The following is a 21,677-nucleotide window of genomic DNA, read 5'->3' on the forward strand; positions in this document are numbered from 1 at the left end:
GGGTCTGCCACTCCGCATTGGAACCACCTCTTTTGCAAGCTTTTTCTGTTCTATTTTGGGAAGTGGGGTCTCTTAAGTGTGACCCAGAGCACTGAACACACATGATTGGGAGGCAGGTGCTTGTATTCACTCAATGTCTGAATCACCTACAACACCTTCTCAAAGAAATCCTGTGACAGAAATTCTGTAACTTCTCCTCAGGAAATAAATACCAACATTTTTATCAACTTGATAGCCAAGTCTTATTTGTCTAAATAAAATCTACTACCCCCAAAGAAGGCTAAAAATCCACATGGGGGAGCTCAAAGCCTAGGCTTATTACTGTGCCCAAAACACCAAAAAGGCAGGAATTTGGATCAAAGGACTGTGTCAGAGGGAGAGACCCTGACCTCCAAGATTCTGTCCTTTGTCTTCCCCCCCCCTTCCCCCTCCCTTTCGTTTTTGGCAGAGGGCCCATCTGAAATGGGTTTGGGAAACAGGATCTCGCTACAGGAATTAAGCAAGAGTTACAAGGATATTCTTATTGAAGTCGTAGAGACTTAGGCCAAAGAAAATGTTCCTGATGAACAGAAAGGCAAAGTTCAAAAACAGGAAATGCCTGTGTGTTCTGCTCATCTGGTTGGCCTTCCGTGATCCAAAAGAACTTGGGCCCTATAGGTAAACACTACTTCTGGGGAGAAAAACATGACAACATCCAAAGCACTGGGAGCTGACAGACCTCCCTGTCCTTAAAGAGAAGCAGACAAGGGTTTGAAGCTAGTCTGATATGGGTGAAGAAAAGGCCTGCTTACCTAAAACCCCCAGAAGCTTAAGACTTTGGGCTCTAAGCTAAGACCATTCCTCTTCTTATGAGGAAGAGGGAGCACCTCTGCTGAGAACTCCAAACTGAAGCCAGAAGCTGGAAGGAGAGAGAGAGATGCTCAATATTATACGCCTTGTAGAGCAATGACCAGCAGCGAGAAGGCCTAGCGGAGACAGTGGAGTGACATCTCCAGAAGACAATGGCAACTCTTAAGCAAGAGAGACATGAGTTGCCTTTTCATGTGTGGGACCTGGCCATGTGTTTCCTACACATGCACATTCCTAGGTGTGTCCATTCTTCCCCGACAGATGTCACTGGGGGTGAGTGAGCCCCAGGTTTATGGGAGGAAACATTTTATGGCTCTTTTCTTACTACGCTATTTCATCCAATTCCTTTGCTTTGAATTGATTTTGCTCTCTGGTTAAGTAATAGAAATAAGTATACTAGGGATGCTTGTGAGCTATGCCTTTGGAGGGAATGAGGATCCTCACGGGCCCAAGAGAATAACAGACTTGGATTCACAAAGATCTGAATTCAAATGTGGCCTCAGACACTTAAAATGATGTGACTACAGGCAAGTCACTTGACCTCTATTTGCTTCTGTCTCTTTGTCTGTAAAAACAGGGATAATAAAAGCACCCACCTCCCAAAGGTGGTGTGAGGATCAAAGGAGATAAAACTGACAAAGCATTCTGCAAACCTTCAAGCACTCCATACCCTGGGCTGTTATTATTGTTACAATATTACTACTAGGGGGGGATCCTTCTGGTGTTGCCACAGGCACCCACACAGCAGGCCACCAGAGGCTCTGGAGTCCAGGGGATGGGGACCACCTTTGGTAAGGCTAGGAGAAGGCCAACTTGGCTTCACTGCTAGAGGTCTACAAGATTCCTGTCCTAGACCCACTAACTCAGCCCTGGGCCTGTCCAGCCTGAGAGGTACAAGCTCTATGGAGCACTAGCTCATGGCTTCTCCACTCAGCTCATCAGACTTTCACACTCCAAAGTTATTCCTCAATTCCTACATCTGAGTTCATGAGGGAAATACAAAGGCATCATCGAGGATTCAAGAAACAAATGCTCCACGTTAATTAATTAAGCTCCTTGAGGACAGCCCCTATCATCTGCTGAAATGAGCTGAATCCTTTCTCAGTTTCCTACTGATATCCAAGTAATCCTCTTCACTTGTCTGCATTTTTAATTCACTGTTACATACGAGGAAGGCAGTGAAGTGGCGCCATAGTGCACAGAGCGAGAGTCAGAAAGACTGACTCACCTTCCTGAGCTCAAATCTGGCTTCAGACACTTACTAGCTGTGTGACCCTAAGCAAGTCACTTCACCCTATTTGCCTCAGTTTCCTCATCTGCCAAATGAGCTGGAGAAGGAAGAGCAAATCACTCCAGTATCTCTGCTAAGAAAACCCCAAATGGGGTCACGGAGAGTCGGACACAACTGAAACGACTCAATGACAAATTATATATGAGCCCTGAGCTTAGTGTTGTAGGGATGCAGAGACAAATAAAACACAATTCTTGCCCTCAAAGGGCTTCCACTTCACTGGGCAGTGGCATGGGGTGGTAACTGTCCCAAGAGTCAGAAGCAGCACCACTGCAGAGAGGTAAATATTAACTCTTAGGGGGACTAACAAGGAAATGGTGTCCTTTGGGGGAGGATGGGGGTTTGGGGAAGAGCAAGAAGAAGGGTGGGAGGGAGCACTGGCCTCCAATGCTGGCCGAGTTGGGCGCTTGGGCACCGGAGAGGGCGGACGTAAGTCATTCAGTCTGACCAGAGTAAGAGTTGAGCTGCAGGGGAACAGGGACGTGGGCTGAAGCCACATCATGGAAACCTGAGTGTGAAAAGGAAGCAGGACAAGGTGCTCTTGGAATTAACTTGGCAGCCAATGGGGAATCACAGAAGGTTCTGGAGTTAGGGACTTTTGTGAAGTAGGAGATACTCCGGAAGGGCTCAAATGTAAGTTCATTCACACTTAGCTGGAAGGCCTCTTATGACTCACATTTCAGATTCATGGGCTCTGTGGTGGGGGAAAGTGGAGGGTTAAATCCCACACATAATGAAAAATCACCTCCTCGAATCTGCAGGTGGCATTCACTCTCACCACGGTCCCTGGAGCAAGCACTTTACTCTCATGCAGCCGCATGCAAATGAGGTCAGTGGCACTGTTGGACGGGGCACAGACCAGAATCCGACTGTCCGGTAAAGCAGAATGAATCTGTGTCACACACAAAAAGACCAAAGAGAGATGGAAGCCACATTGTCCTTCAACATACCATGAGATTTTTTTTTAAACCCACAAAACCAATAACTTTTAAATATAAAATCTGGACATAACTGATTTAAAGCTGGGAAGAGCTTAGGAAGGAAAGGCCTCTCCTCAAGTCTTTTCTTACTACTTGGTTGTTCTAGCTCCTTGGGCAAGTGCCTTAATTTCCGTGCATCTATTTCCCTAACTTTAAAGTGAAAATGCCTGCCCTGTCCACTTTCTGCCACAGCACAAAGCTATGGGATGAGGCACAAAAGTGACTTCCCTGTCTGGGAGAAAGCCTGATCTACTCAATGACCTCACAAAAAAATGTCCATATTTAACCCGTTTGTTGTTGTTTTGTGCAGCCTGGGGATAATGGCCAGGGCTAATTTTAAGTAGCATTTCTTCCATAGGTAAATTTCTGCTACCCTATGATTGAACAGTTTGCTATTTTGAAAATGGAGCATCTTCCAAAGGCTAGGAAATATGACCCTTAAATTCTGTCAAACAACCCTAGAATTAAGAATTTTAAAATAAGACTGCTTGCAGAATGATACATCTATGTACTTAATGAACAGCATCCAGATAGCACTATTTAGGCAATAACAGCTTGCTGACTCTGCACATCCCAGGGGCCGAGTGCTGGCCCTAATCCGTCTCTCCCTCCTGCAATCTTAACTGGGATTTCGGCCAGCCTGTGCTTCTAAGGAGCATCCTGTGGTCTGTTTACCAGTGGTAATTACCTGTAAAACAGCTTCTATTATGGTAACTGTTTTTCCAGTTCCCGGAGGTCCAAAAAGAATGTATGGGATCGGTCGGCAATCACCACTTAAGATTCTTCTGACTGCCAGTTTCTGCTTTTCATTTAGAACTGGATTGAAAAATTCGCTTTCTTTTGATTTCAAGGCCTGTACTCCATTCACTGTGTACTCAAAAGCACAAACACAAAGTTTCATATAGAGGGCAAAGAACCGAATCCAATTTTCACCCTCCATAACCCTATGTAGAAAAAGTATATATAGCACAGTCCATTTTAACAGTCAAGTATAAAAGTAAAAGCATGTTGAAAAACTTCTTCGTTGATGACATAAGAAATCCCCAAGTCCCCAGTGACTATTTGGTACATGGCGTGCTGTGGCCCTGGCCTACCCAATTATTGGGAGTGAGACAACAATACTACATGACAGTAATGATGGTAATGCATTAATTCCCCAGATGGGGTAAGAAAAGCCTTCGTGGGGTAGGTGAAAGACCCTGTAGGGAGAACAGTGCTCTGTTAACAGACACTGGGATGGGTTCCACCCAACAGCCTAGAGCCAGCACCCATTACGTACCAGGCACCGTACCCAGCTCTGGGTGACTCCCTAGGATGATCTAACAAGTCACAGATGGGGCAGGTTTGTGACAGAGCACAAAGGACATAGCTCCCACAGTCAAAATAACACCTCTGTCAAAGTGTCGCCACTTCATTTTAACATCACAACATGCCGTCTTATCGGGGAAGTGGCACAAAAGCGTCATCAGAGATGCCTGACTGGAAAAGGCGGTGAGCCAGCACCACGGCCAGAGCGATCAGTGCCAGGCACCCAGGTGCCACGGACACTCCCCGCCGTGCTAGAGCAATGCAGGCAGGTTGGCCTGATCTCGTCTGGGAGGAGAAGGCCCGTTCACCCCAAGACGGCCTGTCTGCGCCACAGACACTCGGCACGTCCGAGTCAGGACTCCTCCTCCTCGTCTTTCCCGCTGTGCCCCTTCTCCTGGAGGCCCCTGCCAGCACTCCTCACTCTACCTCACCTTACCCCACCACAGCCCACCGACTCCGCGCCCGTGAGGTCTCGTGTCTCTCCCCTTCTTCCCTTCATACTCCTTTCACTCAGACTGTGGCAACAGCCTCCCAGCTGGCCTCCACACTCCCTCTGACTCCCCCCCCACTCCCCTCAGAGCTGCTAAAGTGACCTCCTGATGCGCAGACCGAACCATGGCACTCCCTCACCTCTAAGGTAAGATACAAACTTGGCCCTGAAAGCCTTTCTCCAACCAGCATGAGCTCATACCTCCCATTTTTAGCCCTCACATACCACCTACCCTTCAGCCACACTGAATTCCTCTACACCCAACCATCTCTGGGCCTTAACACATTCCCAGGCCTCACCGCCCAGACCATTCTCCTTCCTTACCTAATGCTCCTTCCTTCAAATGCAAAGCTGGATCTGTCGTCAAGAGAACCCAGACTCAAATCCTGGTTCTGTCACTGACTACTTGGGTGACCCTGGGCAAATGACTTAATCTCAGTTTTGTCTCTGTTTGATGAAGGAATCACAGGTCCCTTTCCAGTTCCAGGTGTGGGATCCCAGGGGGCCCTTTCAGCTTCCCCCAGGCGGCAGTACTCCCCTCCTGCCCCTTTACTCCCCAGGCTGAAAATACCTTGTATTTCGTGTACGTCTACATGTGTAACACCCCCCCCCCACAGGATGTATTATGTACTTGTCTACAAAGATGTGCTTCCCTGGTAAATGTTTACAAACTCCTCAAAAGCAGAATCTCGTATTTTTGCCTGGGACACTGTCTGGCACATTCCACACACTTGATAAAGGCTCCCTTGTTGCCTGTTTTGATACGGAGATCTCTTGTCTTTCTGGTGCAGAGTCAAGACATAATGGAGAACTTCTCAAGACTTCTCAAAATGGATGCTGGGTAACTGTTTGGGCATAAGGCTGAAGACCATGAGGGCATGGGCTGTGTTTTCTTCACTGCTGATCTCTCAAGGCCAGAAGAGGGAAGAGCTTGTATTTCCAGACCAGGGTTTGAGGAGAGACACAACGGGCTGCTGGCCAGAGGCGGAGCAGACCTAAGGCTGCTGAGAATGCTTCAGCACTGTCCTCGTGCAAACAGACTCAAGGAGTGAGGGGGAGGACTGCCCACCTCTGCACAGCCCATGCCAGCCGCCACGCAGGAAGAACAGCAGTGGGACGGCCACACGTTCATTCACAAGAGCTCAGACTCGAGCAAGGAGCTGGTGACAAAACTCTCACGTGTCTGCACCAAAATGCTCAGGGGTTTAGGGAATGAGTAAGATGAGTCAGCGAGCCTAATGCCAGGAGACAAGTATTAAGACTTGGTGGGATGATGGGAAAATATCTCTAGATGGGGCTACCTTATTTAAAAGCAGCACAAGGGCTAAGGGCTAAAAGGAGCTCTGGTGGGCAGCATCAAAAAAGCAGATGGGAGTGAATCATGGTGAAGAACATCAGGGAGCAGCAGAGACCACCTACACCAAAGGAGGGAAGCGAGGAGGGATTGACATTCAAACAGGTCACCGGCTTGGGCGCGGAGGTGTGACGTGTAGTGACAGAGGCCTTCCGTTACACAGACACCTACTGGAACGCTCTCCTTTCCAAAAGCAAAGTCGCTAATAACTTGACTTTCCTTAATGATAATTTCATCCTTCATCAAGCAGAGCAATCAACAAAGGGAAATTCTATTCTGGATCTAATTTTCACTGACAGGAATTGGTTGTGGAATTGGTAGAAATGATGGAAACCTTGGGGGAAAGGAGCTCCTGCCTCTCGAAGAGTTTGTGAAAGAGAAAAGGAAAACCGGGCACAGCCTGATGTGCACCCCCGATTCTCAGAGAACACCTTTCAGAGGGTGCATGGGAAAGTGCATGTAGGACCCAGAGACTAAAATTCCAGGTCTGCTCAGGACTGGGACATCCCAGACTGGGATGGGAAACTCTCAAGCACAAACTTCTGAAGACGCACAAGGAAAGACTTCAGTGAGGATGAAAAATGGGAACTGTTTGGAGAGACTGTAGAGAGCACACTGAGATTTTTAAAAGACAGAGGAAGAGGAGAGGGCAGGAAATAAAAGGTGAATACAAAAGCATGGGGAGGTATTATAAGGGTAACATCGGGAATCCGAAAGCCCCGAATGAGCTGAGGCTGGTGAGGAAAAGGATTGAAGAAGACATTGTGGGGAAAAGAGAGAGGCGAATTACAGAAAGATGGATGGGAACAGAGAAATGAGACAAAGCAATAGGACTCAACTGGTATCTGGCTTCTCTCTTCTCTGCAGAGCAGAATGACCTTTGACTGGAAAGACAGAACAAAAATGGCTAAAGCAGGGAGTTTATGACCATTCTAAACAAGCAGACAGGAGGAGAGCACTGAGCTGCCCTGGATCTGCTCACCTGGCCCAAGTAAACTACATCCTCAGGTACTGAAAGAGTGAGGGGCTGTTATCTGAAAGACAGAAGATGACTGGGACCACGGGATTATGGAAGGGCAAATACAGTCCCGATTAAAAAAAAAATTGTCTATGGTGCAAAACATAAGCTGTGGGCTTGACTGATTCCTGGGAAAATTCTAGAATCCATCCTCCTATGGGAAAATTCTAGAATCCATCCTCCTAGGAGGAGACAAATGCTATTCTGGACACACTCGCGATACTGACCTCAGTTCTGAATGTCCCATTTTAGAAGGGACAGAAACAAAGTACATCCAGAGAAGAGTGACCAGCATGGGAGGGTAAAGACTACATCACTTGAGCGTTGTTGGTATCTTAAAGAACCGAGGATTTCAGGTGGATGTGACAGTCTCTCAAACACGTGAAGGGTCAGCAGAACCAGGAACAGCGGTGGGAGGTTAACAGGAAGGCAGACTTGGGGGTAAAATTAGGAAGATTCCCCTAACTACCAGCACTGCTCCCCAAAGCAGAGCACCGCCACCCCTCAGCCCACCATCAGAGGGGCCAAGCGCTGGCTGGACAGCCTGCAGAACTCAGCTCTCTCCTATCTCTGAACGTTCCTGACAAACCTCACCCACTCCACCAATATTCTAATACACACAAATTACTTGTCTGTGTGGCAAACGTCATGATGTCATGAATGGAACTGGTGGTTCTCTTCTTTGTGGCGTGTTCCTTGTGCTCATTTGGTTTCTTCTTATTCTGGAAAAAAAGATTTTCAATCAAGTGCTTAATTGCTAAAAAGTGTAGAAAAACGCTAAAAACTCTCCAAGTTTGCGCTCCATGAAAACGTGACCTGTTCTAACTCAGGTCGTGTCCCTCTAAAACATACTGGGAACACCCAGTGGAAAACCTTAGGAGAACACAGTTAGCACAGAGCCTGTCAGTGCTTCCCCCGGGCACGAAGAATCATTATAAAGAAGTTGAGAACAGGCACCCGAGGGGAAGAACAGGTATTCTGTATTCATGAAACAGTGCTGCTCCAACAAGCTGATGACTGGGGCAGTGCCGCCTTCATGCTGAGGGGGACAGTCCTCACATGGCTGGAAGAGGAAGCCCACCTCCCCAGTTGGCCTCCCTGGGCCTGCCAGACCTGGCCGTTCCTCTGAAAAATGCTCTGTCAGCCCACCAGCTTGTTCCTTTGCAGTGCTCCTATAGGACCAGGCCTTATCTGCCTGGCTGAGTGTCTGAAGAGAGGTACATAGCACTTGAGAAAACCAACATGTAATCTGTTCCTCCCACTGCAGTATGAGAGAGAGGAGACCCCCAAGGTTTAACACAGAGAGGACTGAAAGGAGCCATGCTCCTCCTACACCCCCCCACACCAATATAGAAGCACCAAGGGAAACGGTGAAAAATCACCAGAAAACAAAACCCAGCCAAAACTTAAAATGAGCAAAGAAGAGTGCCAATGTAATTGAAGAAATGTGCAGGACGGACTCAGTGAAAATGGTAAAAGCAGGCGGTCCTCAGGTGAATGGCATACTAAGAGAAATTTTAAAACTGCCATGGCTAAGAAAATTATAAGATGAATACCCAGGAGAAGCTTGAAGACGGTAACACAGAGCCCTAAGGAGGACTTTTGGTACCCAGGGAGGCTATATTGGTATGTATGGGGGGGGGGAGATGTGTGCACGCGCACGCGTGTGTGTGTGTGTGTGTGGTGGGAAGCGGAGCGTTGCAGCTCAGGGCTTTGGGGAGAGTTCATCTACATGGACCCTACATGTCCTGACACTGCTGATAATAAGCTGATCAATTAATCCATCAATGAGCACTGATGAATATATCAGGCCCTATGTCTGGGCTGGTGACCCAAAGAATGACACAATCCCTCGTCTTTAGGAGTGACCTGATCAGCACACAGAGAGATCCTCCCTTTCATGAGAACGAGATCGAACCACCCACCACTGGCCGCTCTAAATCTGACAACCACAACCAGAGTTCTGAGGCCTTGAGCGAGTCTCAGGCTTTGAGAGCTGGACACAGACAAACCCGGCCCAGGAACAGAATAATTTCATGCATGTAATCCATTCTCTCAAAGGATACTTTTTTTTTTCACATAGTACTGATTAATAAATGAAACCCACAATCATTTCCCAAGTGTAAAGTAAGAGTCACTAAAAGATTACCTTACTTCCTTGCTTAGGAGCAGACTGTTCATCATTAGCAGTATCTTGCAAATAGTTCCAAGTCCCAGAAACTTGTGGAGACTGTAAAATGATACTTTCTGGAAATAATACTGTGGTTTTTAAAATGAAAAAAAAAAAGAGAGAGAGAGACAGGAAATTGTCACGTGAGCCCTTGCCAGCTTGGTCATGCTCATCCCAAGGAGTCGATCCAAGGGACGCAAGGCCATTCGTGGTTCTCCCCTTCCCTCTGCCCTCTGTCCTTTCCAAGGTTTTCTACATGATTAAAAGCAAACCAGAATTCCCATGAAATCAATACACCCACCAACACATGGCAATAAAAGTGGACAGAGGGAGAAAACAGCTAATGGCTTTTCTTTTCAGCCACTAGCATTTGTTGAACATGGCTGAAATATCTTAGAAAACAAAGCTTAAACATGTGGATGTCAAGTGGTCTTATTCCCCATATTTCTTTTCAAAATTGCACATTTTTCAGGAAATGTTTTAAAACTGCTCACATCTAAGACCCCCCCCCCCCGGAACAGAGGAAGTAGTGCAGGAGAGAGTGGGGGATAGGATGCCCTAGACCTTGCAATCTGACCTTTTTCACCTAGGTGTATTGCCTGCTCAACTGCAAAGTGACATCTTCTGCTGGTTGTCCTGTGAAGAAGGAGAGAACAGAAAATGTTAGGGGCACTTCCCGTATGATTTCACTTCACCTGCATGTTACTCTAATGAAAGAACCCTATTTAGAGTATAAATACTCTAGGTGGCAGTGGCAGTGGCAGGGGACAGCCCTCCAGCCCTCAGTGGAGTGTGTCATGGTCCATACGGATGTGGAGTTGTTTTTAAAAAACCTAACAGTTTACATTCAGTTGATGAAATAGACCTCCATGTGGGCAGAAAATCAGGCCCCAGAGGTACATCCAGCTGATCAGAGGGTCTTACCCTCGTTGCCCCCAGCCTATGGAGGGAAGAAGGATGAGAAAAGTGACAGAAGCTCCCTGGTGATTTCTGTAGGCAGAAGAACTTGGAGTCTGATGTCTCATCTGTGAACCACAACCTAGGGCGGGACACAAGATAGGAAGGGGGAGGCTAGTGGAGCTGAAGAGAGGCAATCTGAGGACAACTGAGCCAGGCTTTTCAGTCATCAGATCTGAAAAGCTAGAGAAGAATATTGCAGTGACGGCTATTTCCAGGAGCTGGGCCCTGATTACAAAGCTGGAACCTGCCAGGAAGATCTAGCCAGACAGATGCATGTTGAGAGCAATGAAGGCTACACTGGGCCAGGGAAATCCTGGATATGCTGTACCTCCTAATATTGTTTATTGCCAATCACTTCAGCAGCCTCAGACATCTGAGCGGGGGGGGGCCCTCAGAAGGGGACAGCGTGCCTCTTTGTAGACTCCTGGTCAGTCATTCACATCAGTGCCAATCACTTTCATAAGACATCATCGCTGTCCATGACATGGGCTATCTCTAGAAAACAGTTTCTGGTTTTTAGAAGGAGAAGGAAGAAGGAAGACACAAAGGGCATTCTATTGAGGGGCTGGAGTGGGCACTTTGGGAGAAGCCCTAACTAAATGGCCTGCCCTTGGATTAGGAACAGACACCCGGGAAGAGGTCGACGAATGCTAGGTGCAGAAATGGTGCAAGGAGGTCGCCAACGTACAGAAGTTTATCTGCACAGCTCCCCTGGAACCAGTGCTGCCACCAGTGAATCTCATGCTGATAGAGTCTTCAGAATGTGTGTTTTAAGGTGCCGATGTCCAGATTTAAACACAATCCCCTAAATCTCACTCACGACGCTGATAACCTGTTTGGCAAGCCATGTCTTTGTAGATGACACAGATGCTGAGAGAACTTTAGGCCTGCCTCTGTTGCAGATATCCGGGACTTCCCATCTGGTAGAGTGCGGGTTTTTTGTCTTAGACCTGTCCTGGAACAGATTCCAGGAAAGCTCCCCTGCCCAAAACAGGTCAGTAGCAGCTCGGGAAGTCACACCTCCCTAGGGGTGCATGGACGGGGGAGAGGGGAGGGAGACCCAAAGGCTACGTGGCTGGATCTGTGCCACACGGACAGGCTGCGCCACAGGCTGGCCCTACGCTCGCTCGGTCTCTCTCCTACCTCCCACACCCGCCCCTCCCCAGGAAACAGCGGCAGAATGACGGCTTCAACGTTTCTAAGAAACACCTGCCACTTTCTGAATCCTTTAACACTCGCACAGGTTAATTTAACTAGATGCTATACAATGATGGTTGGGGGCTCCTCAGGCTGTGGCCACAAAAAACCCAAACCCTGGAAACAGCTCCGAGAAAAGCCCAGCCCCGCCTCGAGGCTCCAAGGGGCTGCCCTGACTGCCACCACATTAGATCAGCAGTGAGTGGGATCGGAAACTTCCTTCCCTAACGTTAAAGACCAGTTTTTGTTTAAACTTTTCCCTAAGTTCAAGTTTGGGCAACTTTACTAGCAAAATTAGAGAAGAGCAAGAATGCCCTGGAAGCGAAAGGAAGGCACGTAGAATGTTCACGGAGAACTTTACCGATTGAAGGTGAACTCGACGTCCATCGGCTCAAAGTTGTAAGCTTCTTCAAACTCTGGATTGAGTTTAAGGGTTACATCTTCTTCATGAATCTTAAAAGGCAACAGACGATGTAACTAGGATTAAGTCTCACATGGTAGAATTCTTATGGCATAACCAAATAACACCAAAAGCTCTCAGATCTGAAGCTACTTAGGTGTTTGTATAATAATTTAAATCAAGCAACGATCACCCCACCACACTAACAATGAAGCAGGCAGCCAAATGCTAATGAGCTCTGTCTGCTGGGTAACATAGGCCAGCATTATGTTCTTTGTGGGCAGAAATCAAATCTGTCTGCAGTCAGTTCCTACTCCAAACAGAAGACAAGCAAAAATGGGGAAGGGAGGGCTGTGATCATGGAGACGAAAATGCTGGAAGTTTCCTCTGGTCTGAATGCCCAGCCTTACTAATCTAAGAAATGCTGCAAATCTTTAAAATTAAATAATCAAAAAGAGTGCCCATATTACCGTATTTTAAGAAAAATACTACAGTACAGGTGGTGGAGATGGATGGTTTTGGGTCCCTTAGAAACGGCAGCTGCTGGATGCTAAAGACTCTCTAAGTCCCTGAGCCCCACCCAGCATTTGGGAAGATGGCTGAGGGCGAGTGAGAAGCAAGCTTCCCCCAGCACGCCAGGGATTTCAGGCGGCCCGGGCAGGGCACCCGCTCCTCTGGGGCAGATTTGGGTTGGGTTTCATCTTCCTATTTTCAGAGCCTAGAAACAAAGAGTGGGCACTCAATAAAGGGGGGCTGAGCGGATTAACAGCTCTAGACTATCATTTCAAACCCATTCAAGAAAGGAAGAGCTAGAGGAGAAAAAACACAAACCACCCCCACAACCCCCCAAAAAACCTCGTATCACAAGGCCAGCTCCCGTTCCAGGAATGCCTACCTCACGTCTGCCTCTCTCCCTTTAAAAACCTTCAAGCACCACCTTGGGCAGGAAGCCCTTCCTTGACCCTCCCCCCACCCCAATGACCTTGTTTTTAACTCCTTTACGTCCACTTGTACTTGGTCACTTCACACTTCTGCTCTACAGATTCAGACGTGGGCACTGGCTGCTCTCCCATTAGAACGCAGGCTCCTGAGAGCCACAACGGTTCTGTTGGTGATTCTTAGAGCTCCGATGCCCGGCACACAGCAGCATTTAATAAATACCGCCCGAGCTGATGCTAGACTGCAAGCTTCATGAGGGCCAGGATCAGGCTTTGTTATCTTCCCATCTTTCTCCCCAGGTGAGTGGCCTAGGCTGCCCACAGTAGTTACTTAACAGCTAGAGACACATACTAAGGTACAATCAGTCGGCCTCTGGTGAACGACCACCTCACTTGCTTTCTGCTTTCAGGTTTCATGTCTACACTAGGAGGGAGCATGTGAGAGTGTGAATTCTATGTTTTACAGGTAAGAAAATGGACATTGCGGGACTGCATGATGGTGCCGGTCATGGCTCCCTCACTCCAGTGCCCCAACTCTGGCCATCTCCAGGGGCTGTTCCAGCCTTAAGTTCTATGACCTGAGGATGGTTCAGCAGGTCGCCTTAGAGTCTGCTCCCACGGAAGGGGCAGGGGGATGGAAGCAGCAGGACCTTCGGGCTCCAGAGGCTTCCAAAGCTGAGTCCCAGCCACCCTCGTGTTCACAGCTCGCTCCCACCTAATGCCTTCACTAATAGGAAAGCCTCCAGCTTGAGCACACTCGAGCACACACACACACACCCCTCCATCCTTGCAGCCCCAGAGCCTGCGTCAGATACCTTCCCGGAACCCCCTGCCCCAATCCATGTAAAAAACTAAACAGAGAATGCTCAGTTCATCTTTCTGAAGTGAATGAAGGGGAATCCAAGGCAAGCATCTTCTTGTGGTTTACAAAAGAACTTAAGTAAAACCATGAGCCTGGAACTGAACACATGTACCAACGTGACGTGTGTCAGACAATTAGGGCAGAACTAGCCAGGATCTAGAAAGTGAAATTTAGTAGACAGACATGTAAAGTCTCCAACATGGGTTCAGAAAGTCATCTCTACCAGTACAAGACAGAGAAGGCACACTGAGAGACTACTAGTCTGTGAACGTCTGGGAGTTTGAATGGACTGCGGGAGTGTGGGATGAGAGGGCCCCCAAAGCTCATGGGATTTGTAGCTTACTGAGAGGTACCCAACTCCCTAGGTCACGCCATCTGGAAGTTTCTAATTAGAAAGCTCAGAGAACATTCCCTCACTCACAGCCCTTTCTGAAGACCTTTGCAGACTAATTCAATACAACACTCACCTCAGTCACGTAGCCAATGTACTCGATAACATGTTCACTGTAGTCCTGGCTTTTTAAAATCACTTTGTCACCTGGTTAAGAAAACAAGACTCTGACCTCTACATGTGAACGTTAAACACAGAACTTCCAACCCCCAACCCCCGCCCCCCGCCATGAAGCACCTACTACATTCACAACGGTGAGATTTCACCCTCCGCTCCATGGCCCAGAGATCCTTGGGGGAGGGGTCAGGCCTGTGCCCTGCGTCCCAGTTGTCCTCCTCTACTTCTGTCCTTCCACCTCCAAAGCCACCCTCTCTGGCTCTCCATGGGCAACAGCCTGGTCTACTCCTCACTGCACAAAACACTTTGTTCCCCAACTTTCTAATCAATGTAGCATGTGATACTGGGTCTGAGAGGCATCTGGAGGTGCTCAGTACATCTTGTACTAGACCATAAGCTCCATGAAGTCCAGGCCCGCGTCTTCTCAAGACTGTGTCTTCCTCCACATCAAGTACCACGCTTTGCATAGAGTAAGTGCTAAAGAAATCTTTGCTGACTGATGAGCAAGATTAAAATGGGGTACAGAGGCAAGAGAGGACAGAACTGAGGCAACCAGAAAGAACCAAGGGCCAAATGACCAGAAGAAGGGCTGAAACCAGGTCCAGAAAGTGAGAAAGCTGATGGAATTAGAGCCTAGTTAGAGTTGAGAATGCTGGAGGGGGAAGCAATTTTTGAAGACCTCAAGGAAGCTGAGGCGGGAGGTTAAGCGAGGGAAAGAAAGGAAGGAATTGTGAGCACAGTTCTGAAGGAAGATGGCAAGGAAGGAGGCAGAGATTCCAGAACCCTGTGAGCCAGGTGTTCACCACTCATAGATATAAGACTGTTTCAGAATAAACATACTACAGTGAAAGCAGTAACGAAAACCAAATTATGGAATGGAATTGTTATCTTGATAAAAAAGAACAGAACGATTACGTTTTCGGTGCTACAAGTAACGTGTGTCTTTTCATCTCTGATTTCTGCCCTTCTTTGCACAGCGAGGTGCTATAAGTACAACACTCACCTGCATACAAAGATGGGCGACTTTCTGCTAATCCCGGCACTTCCAAAACCAAATAATTTCCATTCTTTTTCAAAATTACTTCACTCATATAGAACTCTCTGATTTCTAGCTCTGCATGAATTTCCTCCAGCCACAGCAGAGTGGAAAATTTACCTTTGTAGTTGGACATATGCAGCAGCTGAAATAAATACAGAATTTAGTTAGTGAAAGGTCTAGCAGCAACCCAGTTATTTGTCCCAGTCAGGGAATAAGGAATTCCAAAACAACGGAAGGCTAATCCTTAAAGATCCAAGTTTCACTTCATAAAAAATCAGGAAATCTCTCTGACATGCATCGCAGCCCTCTCTGCTTGAACAAATCAGGTATAGGAAACACGACCTAACTTGTTCTTACTCACCTAGGACCCTAACAGTACTGGCCCCAGGGCCACTGGGATGCATAGGGCTGGGGCGGCGTCCAGCCTGCTTCGGGGAGCACTAGCGTGGGCCCGGCCTCTCATGCTCCTGGATGGGACTGTCTGTGTGCCTAAGGACACTGTCAGAAAAGCAGGGCCCTGACACGTCCACCTGCCCCCGCTCTGTTTTCTTTTCCCCCCATGACCACTGGTGCTCAGCTCTTTGGAGTTTATGGTCATTTTGTGTAATGGGCATTACTGGTGTCTGAAAGTCTGATAAATGGGCTCTCGATATTTTAAGTTAAAGAGAACCAGAAAAATGGTTTTCTAATAGATTCTTATTACTATAGGGATAGCATGGCATGGGGAGAGAGTGCTGGGCAACCTGGCTACATGCTTCAGACAACTCGCCTCCAAAGGAAGAAGGGCTGACAGGTGTGGTGGGAGAGGGAATTCCCCAGACTGATGAAATCAAAGATCCATCACAGGGTCTGTTTTTTTTTTTTTTTTTTTCTTTTCATAGTCTATTTTTCAATGAAGAAAAATCTATTTTCCTACTCTACCATGCCCTCCAATTGCAAAACAAAGAAAAACAAATATAGTTGTCCCTTCCACACTGCAACTTTCCCCACTGCAGTTTTGATATATCATGAATTGGCCTAAGAAATCAAATGAGAATTCTGAGGGAGTTTTGTGGAAGCCACAGACGATGTGCAAAGGCCAGCAGATGACAAAGTAAAGGTTTGGAAACTCAGAAATGCGTAAAATATATGTATAGTATTGTGTAATATCAACCCAAATTTTACAATAAGGTACAAACACCCCCCAAAAAAGAAAAAAAATTCAGATGTCTTTTCTGGTACAAAGGGAGGGTCAAAGAATTTTATGTGGATTTTTCAGATGGCGGGGGTGCCATGCTCCTAACCTCTGCAATGTGGAAGGGAAAACTGTATGCGGTCAAGCAAAACAAATTCTTACATTGGCCACTTCACATATTCTCCTCTATAAGGCTCTATGAACCTCTCAATCACGATGCAAAATCCAACCAAGTGAATCATGGTCATTTAAAATGCCCACCCAACTATGCTATGCCAATGCCATAGCACACCAGTCTTCTTAATTTCACTGGGAAGAAATTGGGAAAAGTTGAAAGCATTAGAGCAAAGGAATGGGCCATGCTATGTAAGAAGACCAAGACACAGTAACTCACATTTACAAGTGAACTGAAGAGCTGCATTGTAAAGATCTTAAATTTAAAGCTGCATTTAAAGATTTTAAATAATTGTCTGCCTGTGCTGTCACCACTCAAACATCCTCTTAAAAGGAGAACGTGTCCTGGAGCTGTCCCAGCAGCTCCTTCTTGAACAGTTCCTAAAGGCACCTGAAGGACGTTCAACCCTTTTCACCCAAAGCTCAGCCTTTCGGTAAAGGCCCCAGAGGGGCTGGCAGAAAGGTTCAGCACCGAACCTTTCCAGCACTGATGAACACTGTCAGATGGGGCTGCCTCATGAAATGGAAAAAAAGACACGTGGGGGGTACTGGCAAGCAGTGCTTCATTTTTCTTACCTCCGCAAGCAGTGGCTGAAAAGTTAATATGTCTAGATGCTGTTCCACACATCTTTTTAGTCTATCTGGTATGGGATACTGTGGGAGGAAACTTGGCAACTGTCTTCTTAGATTCCTTAAAAATATATCCATAAAATTAATAAGTAAACATCCCTATTCTTATAAGGTTAAGGGTATTTATTTTCAATGAAATTTACCCCTTTATAACCCCAAATTCCTCAAGAATATTTGCTACAATGTGTAACAGGTCGACTCTGTTAGAAATGGCATGATTTACCTAAATTTCCTGCTAAAAAAAAAAGATAATCAATGGGCATAGGGATTCTCATGTTCATAATAGGTCACATTTAAATAACTGTAAAGTTTACAAAGCACTTTCTTCAAAAACAATTCTGAAAGGCAGATACAACAATACGACTAACTCCACTATACAGATAAGTAAACTGAGACTCTGAGAGGGTAAATGATTTGCTCAAAGTGATACAGCTAGTGAGTTTCCATCAGAATCTGCAACTAGGTTTCCTGACTCTGAGTCCAGCACCTGCTCCTACTGAAACAAGAATGAAAACCAGGAGCAAAATGGGACATAAAAAACAGTGTTTCACAAAGTGAGGACCTCCGCACCTGTGGCACAGACACCCTACCCCACAGTGGCTGCCCGTGCACCATGACACCCCCCCTCCTCAGGCACGAGCCGCCTGGACAATGGGCTTGGAGAGAGAGTGGCCTCCTCCTCCATGGAGGCAGCCGGATGAGACAACGTCAGCATTGGAACCTAAGGGAAGGGATCGACAGTTTGTCACTTTTAGCTCAGGCCACTGGAGGCACGTGGGTCAGAGACTCACAGTGGGGCCTGCCTGCTTCACATGGTCCTGGCTCCCTCCATCTAACACAGCTCCCCCGGAAGGGCAGGTAAGCAGCAAGACTTTCCTAAACGAAGAACACCACATGCTGGGCACACACTTGTTCCAATACCTTTTCTGCGTTGTCACCACCACTGTTGTCTTGGCAGATGCCAGTGCGGGAATGACTTTAGACTTTTTCCAAGAAAATGGTTCTGTGACAGCTATGAGTAATTCTTCTTCACTTACTACATTAACTTCGATGTAACGCCCAATAATGAAGTCAGAAAAACAAAGCAAAAGGAGGTCCATGCAGCGGCCAGGATTTCTTCAAAAAGTGAGACAATAAAATCTACTTATTGCTCAATGAATGTGTACAAATGTACGTTGATACAGGCATAACAACAAAGGTCATTCTCAGTTTTCAATGATACTATTGATATTAACTAAAATATTCAAGACAGCAATTAACTCATTCCCTAAAAGGAAACATTTCAAATATAGGTTGTCTCTGCAGTTAACATATTATTTAGTAACTAAAAATGTTTGCTGAATACATAAGGAAACCAAAGTCTTTTGTCTGAGGACTGTGTAATATGACCAGTGAGTCTGAATGCTTATTGTGGAAGAATGAAATCTAGGTTTATGGGGATATCCTGTTATTGTAATTCCAAAAGAGATGACCTCATTCCACCTCTTCCTCGTACAAAATCAGTATTTCAGAGTTGGAAAGGACTTTATTTTCATAAGTAATTTTAAAATTTATTTTAGTTTTCAACATTCTCTTTCACAAGATTGAGTTCCAAATTTTCTCCCCATCTTGCCCCTCCCTCCCCCACCCCAAGACGGCAAGCATTCTGAATACCCCTTCCTCTAATCTGCCCTCTCTTCTATCACCCCCCCCTTCTCTTATCCCCTTCCCCTTCTATTTTCCTGTAGGGCAGGACAGATTTCTATATACCCCACTGCCTGTATATCTTATTTCCAAGTTGCATGTAAAAACAATTTTTAACATTTGTTTTTAAAACTTTGGGTTCCAAATTTTCTCCCTTCCTCCTTCCCCATCCACCCTCACTGAGAAGGCAAGTGACTCTACATAGGTTATACATGTGTAGCCATGCAAAACACTTCCATAGTAGTCACATTGTGAAAAACTAACTATATTTCCCTTCATCCTATCCTGCCCCCCCAGTTTATTCTATTCTCTCTTTTAACCCTGTCCCTCCTCAGAATTGTTTGCTTTTGATTACCCCCTCCCCCAATCTGCCCTCCCTTCTATCATCCCCTCCTCTCTTATTCCCTCCCCCCCCCATTTTCCTGTAGGCTAAGATAGATTTCCATACCCAACTGAGTGTGTATGTTACTCCCTCCTTAAGCCAAATCTGACGAAAATAAGATTCACTTATTCCCTCCTCTCACCTTCCCCTGCTTCCCCTCTACTGTAAAAGCTTTTTCTTGTCTGTATTCTGTGAGATAATTTACCCCATTCTACCTCTCCCTTCCTTCTCTCACCCCTTAATTTTATTCTCCACATATCACCCATTCATCTTTAACTCACCCTGTGCGCTCTCTCTATCCATGTAAGTCCCTTATGATCAGAAAGGACTTTAAGCAGACATCCAGTCTAACCCCCATCTCTATTACAACTGACAAATGACTATCCAGCCTCTGTTGAGAAGGCCTCAGTGCAAATAGGTCAAAGCAGCGAGGAGATGGCAAAGCCTGGCTGTCCTTCATCTTAGGGAAAGAACGCATGTGGTTGACTGCCGCCTCATCCCAGCCCTGGGCGCAGACAGCAGGTCTTTTCTAACCCTCCCAACCCCTACCTGCCTACCTGGCATCACATACGATCACGATGAACGTCTTTTTGCCTGGAGGGATTGGCACTTGGCCGCTGTGCCCAGATCCTGTGCCCAGCTTCTCTGATGCGTCTGTTTCCTTTTCTTCATTTGCTCCTGAAGATGCCTGCTCATCTGGTACAATAATGACTTGATCTAAAATTGGATGGACCATCATGAGGCATTCTTAGCAGACTTTACCACCTTAATAGAAAAATAAGGGTCTGGCCTATCAAAAACCTGCATTATTCAAAGTATTAATAAGTCACTGAACTGCTCAATTCAAAGACTTGGAAGAAGACTTCCAGCCACTCTGGATAGACTTCCTATGTAGGGAGGATTCATGAGAGGAGATGCATAAGATGAGGCTGAGAAAGGTTCATAGCTTTTTAGGGTCTGTTTGTTGAAATGGGCACCCCACACATACAATTCTTCATAAGAGAAGAGCGGGGGGAGGGTAGAGGAATTAGAACAGGAGGAAGACAATTTGGAATAGACCTCTGTCTGCCTTCACATTTTGGAAATAACTGCTGACAAGAAACTGTCTGTGTCTGCCTGTATGTATGGAATGAATTTTAACTGGGGTCAAACAAAATCTCCAAGATTCAATAGTTCATATAAGAGCTGATTCTATTTTCCTTTGGGGAGCTGGATTAAGACAAATTCGAGGGATCTCAGAACAGGATACTGACTCCCAAATGGCATCCTCCCTAGTGAAGGATAGAAAAGGGCTACAGAATTCAGAATCCTCGGGTATATTTAGTATTGCAATATATGCCTTAGAGAAATATGCTTAGTTAGGAACTTTATAAACACAACAAAACAAAGCAATAGTCAACATTCCATTAAATGATAAGAAGACAGAAGACTGTACCTAGAGTGTGTTCACTGGAATCCACAGAACTGCTCTCCAGCGACTGGCAGATTATCTCTTTATCACAGCTAGAGAGCGAACTAGTATCCTCCTCTGAACTACTTTCTTTGACAGGCACAGAAGAAACAGAAGTTACTACTGGGCAACTTTGATCTGCATCAGGCATTTGAAATCGAAACTGTTTCGATTTTTCCCAGCCGGCTAGCCTGCAGCTGACTAAGCACTGTGGCACATTTCCTTTATTCCTGAAATAAAGAGAGTTAACTATGAACACACGATTGCAAACACAGAATTTCTATCACTAAACACACAGTGTTACTGTAAGCTGAGATTTGCCTCTGTTAAGCATCTGACTGAAGAAAGGTCAATGTGGAATGCCTCTGGCCTTGTTTAGATACAAAAAGAAGCAACTGTCAGGTGAGGAGTATTATGGAATTTGGTAAATATAAATGCAAATAACAGGTAATGGGGAATGTTGCTGGGAGGTTCTTATACTCTACATAACTTTTAAATAACGAACTTACTCTATCCAGATGACCATATTTTTACTTTCTCCCTCCTTTAGGGTTCCAAAATTTGTCATTTTTGTAACTTCAAGACCTCCTTTATTTTTCAAGAGTTGGGCTCCATATGACTCATCAACTCCAACTTCACTGATGATATGAGATTCTCTGAGGAAATCACCAACACACATAACAAAATTTTACTAGTTTTAAAAACAAAAACAAGCTCCTACCAGGCCCAATCTCTTAGATTTAGTTCTCTAACCTACAAATACTCTTTTAGGACTGTCAGACAACAAGGCTTTAAAAAGGAGCCTCAATGCTCACCTGTC

At 46.1% G+C, this 21,677-nt stretch overlaps 1 protein-coding gene across 2 annotated transcripts in view; it reads right to left on the minus strand.

Moving 5' to 3' along the window:
- The window catches only part of MOV10L1 (Mov10 like RNA helicase 1), a 67,145-nt gene that overhangs the window by 30,768 nt on the left and 14,700 nt on the right, over positions 1-21,677 (minus strand). For both annotated transcript variants that reach the window (XM_020982901.2, XM_078147981.1), the window contains exons 6-18: positions 21,367-21,513; positions 20,843-21,087; positions 19,965-20,124; positions 18,264-18,458; positions 17,289-17,403; positions 15,329-15,506; positions 14,285-14,355; positions 11,979-12,070; positions 10,038-10,096; positions 9,440-9,549; positions 7,919-8,012; positions 3,809-3,987; positions 2,886-3,032 (exon numbers count right to left, since the gene is read on the minus strand). In XM_020982901.2, the coding sequence (XP_020838560.1) occupies positions 2,886-3,032; positions 3,809-3,987; positions 7,919-8,012; positions 9,440-9,549; positions 10,038-10,096; positions 11,979-12,070; positions 14,285-14,355; positions 15,329-15,506; positions 17,289-17,403; positions 18,264-18,458; positions 19,965-20,124; positions 20,843-21,087; positions 21,367-21,513 (1,792 nt within the window). The remainder of the gene's footprint in view (positions 1-2,885; positions 3,033-3,808; positions 3,988-7,918; positions 8,013-9,439; positions 9,550-10,037; positions 10,097-11,978; positions 12,071-14,284; positions 14,356-15,328; positions 15,507-17,288; positions 17,404-18,263; positions 18,459-19,964; positions 20,125-20,842; positions 21,088-21,366; positions 21,514-21,677) is intronic.

The sequence above is a fragment of the Phascolarctos cinereus genome, unplaced genomic scaffold (genome assembly GCF_003287225.1).
Source record: "Phascolarctos cinereus isolate Bilbo 61053 unplaced genomic scaffold, phaCin_HiC Scaffold_1;HRSCAF=81, whole genome shotgun sequence".
NCBI classification, from domain to species: Eukaryota; Metazoa; Chordata; class Mammalia; order Diprotodontia; family Phascolarctidae; genus Phascolarctos; species Phascolarctos cinereus.